The sequence below is a fragment of the Emys orbicularis genome, chromosome 1 (assembly GCF_028017835.1).
Source record: "Emys orbicularis isolate rEmyOrb1 chromosome 1, rEmyOrb1.hap1, whole genome shotgun sequence".
Taxonomy (NCBI): Eukaryota; Metazoa; Chordata; order Testudines; family Emydidae; genus Emys; species Emys orbicularis.
In genome coordinates, this window is record NC_088683.1 from 165,940,576 (window position 1) to 165,946,973 (window position 6,398).

The 6,398-nt window shown below is 63.8% G+C and overlaps 1 protein-coding gene across 1 annotated transcript; it reads left to right on the top strand.

The window, feature by feature from the left end:
• The first annotated feature begins 358 nt into the window (after window positions 1-358).
• On the top strand, window positions 359-2,474 carry LOC135891354 (zinc finger protein 501-like). Its single transcript, XM_065418940.1, has 2 exons — window positions 359-437; window positions 1,078-2,474. The coding sequence occupies exons 1-2, from the start codon at window positions 359-361 to the stop codon at window positions 2,472-2,474; spliced, it is 1,476 nt and encodes a 491-aa protein (XP_065275012.1).
• The last annotated feature ends 3,924 nt before the right edge of the window (window positions 2,475-6,398 follow it).

Genomic DNA, 6,398 nt, shown 5'->3' on the forward strand with positions numbered 1-6,398 from the left:
ACAGGGTGGCATTAGCCAGGCCAGCTGTTTCCCACCAGTCCCGTTCAGAGGCTCAGTCCTGGCGCTGCACGGAGCCAGTTTGGTTCAAGTCTGAAGCCGGCAGGGGGCTTTTATACCCCTGTGTTAGTGAGCGGCTGTGGGGCCACGCTGGCACCATGGCTCGGGGATCCCATGGGGTCGTCTCCCCTCCACTCTGATTGTTTGTGTCTGAATTGACCCTCTTGTGTTTCCAGGGGCATTTCCTGGCTGTCCCGTCCATGCCAGCCCCGAGTAGCAGATGAACGCCGAGCTCGGCGGGTATTTACCTGGATCCCACCTGCTCTGTTCTCACCCAGCAGGGCCCCAATCCCAATACTGGATGGAGCGAGGGGAAGAGCTGCATGTCCCAGATCTCAGCAAAGGCGAGGACGATGAGAGCTGGCCGGGCCCCCAAACAGGTGAGGGATAAATAAGCCCAGCTGAGAGGGGTGGGGGCAGCGGCAGGGCCAGCGCAACCACTAGACGACCTAGGCGGTCGCCTAGGGTGCCAGGATTTGTGGGGGCGGCATTTCAGCGGTAGCTTCTCGCGGAACCGCCCCTCTCCTGTCCTCTTCCATCCTTTTTTGCCGCCTGGGGCAGCAAAAAAGCTGGCGCTGGTCCTGGGCAGCAGGGAGCCCCCACATCCACCCCTGCAAGCCCTCCTGGCCCAGCTCCTCTCAGAGGTTGTCACCACCCTCTCCCTGATCTGTGTGCACCACTGCACCCATCCCACCACCTGCGCCAGGGCCCCCAGAACCATATGAGAGCCATGTCTTGGCTCTCACTGAAAAAGCAAATAATATTTCCAGCCCACACAGAGGCAAAGAAAGGCTTGTGAACCTGAGCTGGGTGGTGCTGACACCTGCCTGAGTCTGCAGCAGCCTGAAAAAGCTGCAAGAGGTGTGACCGCCTCCTTCAATCCCAGCTCGGAAACCGGCTCCGGGGAGGGGCGGGGCCACTTGAGTGGTGCCTCGGGCTCTGACTGCCGTAGTTGGGGCCCTGTCCTAGCCGGCCTCCTGTGGGGACGGCTCATGCCTGATTGCCCGTTTGTTCCTGCAGGTGAGAGGCTGGCGAGCGTGGCTGGGGCAGAGGATGCTGCACCGGGGAGAGGCGGCACCAGCACTGATGTGGAGCTGGTGGGAGCGTGGCACAAAGACCCTGTTGCGGGGGCAGAAGAAGCTGTGCGAGGAGGCAGTGCCAGGGTGGAGGAGGCTGTACCAGGAGGTAGCGCTGATGCAGAGCCGGCGCGGCACAGAGGCCCCACCGTCAGGTGGCCCTTTAAATGCAGTGAGTGTGGGAAGAGCTTCTGGCAGAGTGCCACGCTGACAAGGCACCAGCTCCTCCATGCGAGCGAGAGGCCTTACATCTGCACCACCGGCAGCAAAGGCTTTTGCGACTACGCGGCGCTGGCCACGCACCAGCGGGCACACACAGGTGAGCGCCCCTTCCCCTGCCTGGCATGCGGCAAGGCCTTTGCTGGCAGCTCGGCGCTGCTGGTGCATCAGCGAGTGCACACCGGTGAGCGTCCCTACCGCTGTGGGGAGTGCGGGCAGAGCTTCCGGCAGAGTGCCCACCTGGCACAGCACCAGCAGGGCGCCCACGCCAGCCAGCGCCCCCACGCCTGCGCTCACTGCGGCAAGAGCTTTGGGCTGCGCTCCACGCTGGCACGGCACTTGCAGACACACAGTGTCGAACGCCCCCACGCCTGCCCTGACTGCCCCCGCCGCTTCCGCCAGCGAGCCCACCTGCTCCGGCACCGGCTACCACACACAGGTGAACGTCCCTTCCCCTGCCCGGTCTGCGGCAAAGCCTTTGCCCTGAGTGCCACGTTGCTGTGGCACCAGCTGGTGCACACGGGTGAGCGCCCCTACCGCTGTGGGGAGTGCGGGCGCAGCTATACACAGAGCTCCTACCTGCGCCAGCACCAGCGCAGTGCCCACGCTGGCCAGCGCCCCCACACCTGCCCTGACTGCGGCCGTGCCTTTGCTGACCGTGCCAACCTCCTGCGGCACCAGCGGGGCCACACAAGTGCCCGACCCCACACCTGTGCTGAGTGTGGGCGGTGCTTTGCCCAGCTGGCACACCTACGGGAGCACGGGCGCACACACAGCAGGGAGCAGCCATTCCGCTGCAGCCAGTGTGGCCAAGCCTTTGGGCACCGCTCAGCCCTGGCTGCGCACCAGCGTGCACAGAGTGGGGAGCGCCCCTACCCCTGTACCCAGTGTGGGTGCCACTTTGCCCAGCTTGCCAGCCTGGTGGAGCACCACCGGCGGCACACGGGTGAGAAACCTCACGAGTGCTCCCACTGTGGGCGCCACTTCCGCCACCGCTCAGCCCTGCTTCGCCACCAGCGCTCCCATGCTGGGGAGCGCCCCTTCCGCTGCGGGCAGTGCGGTCGTGGCTACACCCGCAGCTCCAACCTCCTGCTGCACCAGCGGGTGCATGCTGCTGAGTGACATCCCAGCCCCCAGGACATCACCGGCATCTGGTGACTCCCACACCCCTCACGCTGGGATGGTCCTGGCCTGGCCCTGACCAGAGTCCACACTGTTGCATGGCCACTCCCCCGCCCACTGCCCAGGAATGGGGGTGGCTGGGCCAGGCCTGTGTTGCCTGGCCAGGTACTGAGTGTGAGTGAAGCTGCTGCCACCAGTCATGGTTTCTCCAGCCCCAGGTAGCAAACATGGGGGCAGAGCTTCCTGCAGGGTGGGGCCCTGCTCAGGGGTGGGGCTCAGGGAATGGGGGCTGTGCCCAGGCAGTGCCAGACCCCATTTTTCTCCCCTTTTGCTGGCTGGTGCTGCCTGGGCTGCTGCTCCAACACCCTGGGCCCTGCCGTGTGGCCCAGCCAAGCCAAAACCCGCCCTGCAGCTGCCCAGATGTGTGCGGGGCGGGGGAACAGAAGCAGGGGGATGCCAGTACTCAATGCAGGCTTGTGGGAAATGGGAGGGGCTGGGTGGAGGGATGGGGGCCTGGGCTGCGGGAGCAGCTTCTAATGAATTTTCTAAAATGTTTTGTTACAAAGTGAAAATAAACCTGTGACATTCCCAGGGGCGCTGTGTCGTGTCTGCAGTGGGCAGGCACTGGGCCCCATGGCCTGACTGCACCAAGCGCCCCGGAGGGGAATGCCAGCTGGGCACAGGCACCTGGTGTTGCTATGGCTTCATTTGTGCCGCGGCATCCTGGCTCCAAGACATGTCTCTTTGGGGGCTTTTGTTGCCACCACATTGTGTGTGAACATGGGCAGTGCCACCTCCCTGGTCTGCGCCAGTCACTCTGAGAGGAGCCAGCTGCCTCCCTCATCTCAGCGGGGCACGATCCTTTGCACTGTCAGTAACTGTTTCACTTTCCAGCCTCTCAGCACCGCAGCTGGAGGTTTCTGTTCAGCGTGCAGTCCCAAAGCGTGCCCTCTCTTCCAGCCCAGTTTCTCCGGCTGCCAGGTGGGACGGGGCTAGGCTGGCTCTGGTCACAATCCTGCTGTGCTGCGAGACCAGCCTGCATGAGGACACCATCGTCAGCTGCCTCTGGAAATCACTAGCACGCTGTGGCCCTGAGCAGGCTCTGCATTTCCTCTGCCTGGAAGTGTCTAAAGCTGCTGCAGAACGGCCTGCAGCAGGCCTGGGTACTCAGGGCCTTGCTTATGGGCCCAGAGCTCCAGATCAGCTTTACGCCTCATCTTCCCCCTGTGGGGTGGGACATGGCTGCAGCAGCATGGCCAGGCAGCCAGTGCTGAGTGGCAGATACAGCCTGGTGTCAGCAATGCGGGCCGACAATGAGCAGAGGGGAGACGGCTTCAGGCCAGGGGGGTCTGTGCCCGGGTCTGGCAGCGACTGGGTCTTGGCTTTCCTAGGAGCCCCAGCTCCTCATAGTTCCAGCTCCCTAGACCTGAACACTCCCTGCTAGGCAGCAGGCTGAGGGGCACCAGCTCTGCTGCATGCTACTGTGGGCCTGGTCACTGGCAGCCGGCACCCTGGCCGTTAACCCCTGGAGCATCGATTCCCGGTAATGGGGCCTGCATGCTGCATGGTGCCTTGGCCCTGGATTTAGTGTAAGCATCACGGGTGCCCAGCTGAGGGGTGTCTCTCTGCTAGGGGCCTGGTGCCTGGGGGAGGGGGCTCTTGGGGGTTGCAGTAAGGGGGGGGGGGCTGCAGTTTGGGTCTCTGGGCAGGCCTGAGCTTTGCCATATAGTGGAGGCTTCCTAGAGCAAAGCCGGGGGGCAGCTCCTGGACTCCCGCTGGCCCCTGCTGGGAGCCAGACTGGGCCGCATTTCCTGGGTGGCTGGAGTCACTGGTGCAGTGGTCCGGGCCAGAGGGAAGCCCTTACAGCAGGTGGGAGGTGCTGCTGCAAAGGCGGGAGGCCACCAGTGCAGTGATCCAAGGGCAGTAACTGGGGAGTAGCTGACAGGAGAGCCAGGCCAAGCAGCAGCCATGGCCAACTCCTTGCTGCTACTAGACCAAGGTTAATTGCAGAAGCTGGGGCCACATGGGTCCTGGTCCTTGGGTTGGGAAGTGACAGTGACTGCTGGCCAGCAGATCTCATCGAAGAGCCTGGGCCGATGTGCACCCCCTGAGCTGCAGCCGGTCCCAGGCCAGGGCGTCCTGCAGCTAGAGCTGGCACCAGGGCCAAAGCCACCTACAGGAGCAGCCCCCAGGGCTTTGCTGGGAATTCAGGCCTGGGGGTTGGGCTGCCCAGCTGGGAGCAGTTGCAGTGCTGGGAGGGGGGTAGATTCACCTTCCCAGCTGCTGGATGCAGGCTGCAGGGCCCATGGGGGATGCAGCCAGGTGGGCACAGCGGAAGGGAAAGAGTCCCACACAGCATGGATCTGCTGGGAGCTGATCCTGCACCACATGGCGGGGGGGGGGGGGGGGAAGGGAGAAGGGCATGAGCAGGCACAGAGCCTGCCGAGCACAGGAGCTAGGCCCCAGTGCAGCACAGAGGATGGAGTTGGAGCCTCCTCTGACCTACCAGGCACCTCCCCCTGCAGTGAGTTGGGGGGCCAGGCCCAACCCCAGTTTCCTACATGCTGGAGCCCACGCGGGGAAGGGAACTGTGCATGGCTCAGTGGGCGCACAGCTTGGCAGGGGCTGCACCCACCTTTGGTGGGACACGACTCATGGTCTGAGGGAAAACAAGCCAACCCCTGCCCCAGCAGCAGCGGCTCCACAGGCTGCCCAGAGCAGGGGCAGCAGCTCCTGAGCACCTTGCTTTCTCCTGCAGGAGCCAGCCTGGGCTGAGCTGGGGCCAGTGGAGCCACAGGCCCACTCTTGTTATTCCCAAACACGTCCCCTGGAGGAGGCTGAGCCGGGGGCTTCCCCGGGGGCCCCGGGGGCTGATCAGAGAGTTGGCCGAGAGTGACCGTCAGCCCGGCCAGTGGAAGCTTTTATTCTGGCAGGATGGGCAGACCCCGCCCCAGCCGGGCAGCCACAAGCAGGTTTCTTTTAAATAAAAAATAAATAACAAAATCCCAGTGCCCAGGTCTCTCCGTGCCAGCCCCTCCCCCCCTGCAGCTCCCACCCTCAGCAATAACTTAACAATCAGTGGCATCTAGGGTTATATTGCTCCCACCCTGGCCGCAGCTGGGATGTGGGTGCTCTATGACAGTGATGGGGTGCCTGGAGGGAGGTGCAAACAGCAGCTCAGCCAGGAATGGGGGGGTGCCCAGGAGCTGGGGGGTGAGGAGGGGAGGGTCCATGCCTGCTGAGCCCAGGATTTGCTTCCCTGGGGAAAGGGGCTGCCCCAGGAATAGCAGCCTGAGCTGGTAGAGTTACATGCAGCCAGGGAGCGAGGCTCTGGCCTAAATCACCCACCACCCCCTGGCTGTGGGTCCCCTGGCTTCCCCTACAGGCCAGGCAAGCTGGGGCTATAGCAGGCCCTACTGATCCCTGATCCTGAGTGCAGGGCCCAGCCCTGCCCCCCATGGCCCCAGGAAGCCCAGGCCCTCTCTAGGGGTGGCAGGTGGGGCTGGGAAGGAGAAGCAGCTGCAGGAGAGATGCTGAGGGGCATGTCCCACAGCAGCAATGCGGAGGAGGGCAAGAGGGAAATGACACTGCCCCTATACACAGTGCATGTAGGGGAGGAGGGAGAGGCAGTGTTTTCACCAAAGCACTCAGCCTGGGTGGGGGGATACAGGACTCCCAGGTTCTGGACTCAGTGCAGTGTTCAGGACCCCAGGTGGCGATCCAGGGGAAGAGAAGCTGGCAGAAGCTGGGGCTGGACCTAGAAGGGCTTGGGGGCATTTACCTCACCCCTCAGGCACCTCCTCTTGGGAACCCCACCTCGCAGCAGCACCTGGCCAGGAGGTGAGCCCTGGCACACAGCAAGGAGCGTGCAGGCATAGGGCCATGGGGGAAGGGAGCAGGGCCCTGCCTGCCAGCTGCGCCCCG

Bases quoted from the DNA above. Each gene is read 5' to 3' on its own strand.
- LOC135891354 (XM_065418940.1), top strand. From the start codon at position 359: ATGGAGCGAGGGGAAGAGCTGCATGTCCCAGATCTCAGCAAAGGCGAG. The intron at 438-1,077 runs GTGAGGGATAAA...TTGTTCCTGCAG, and splicing joins CTGGCCGGGCCCCCAAACAG to GTGAGAGGCTGGCGAGCGTG.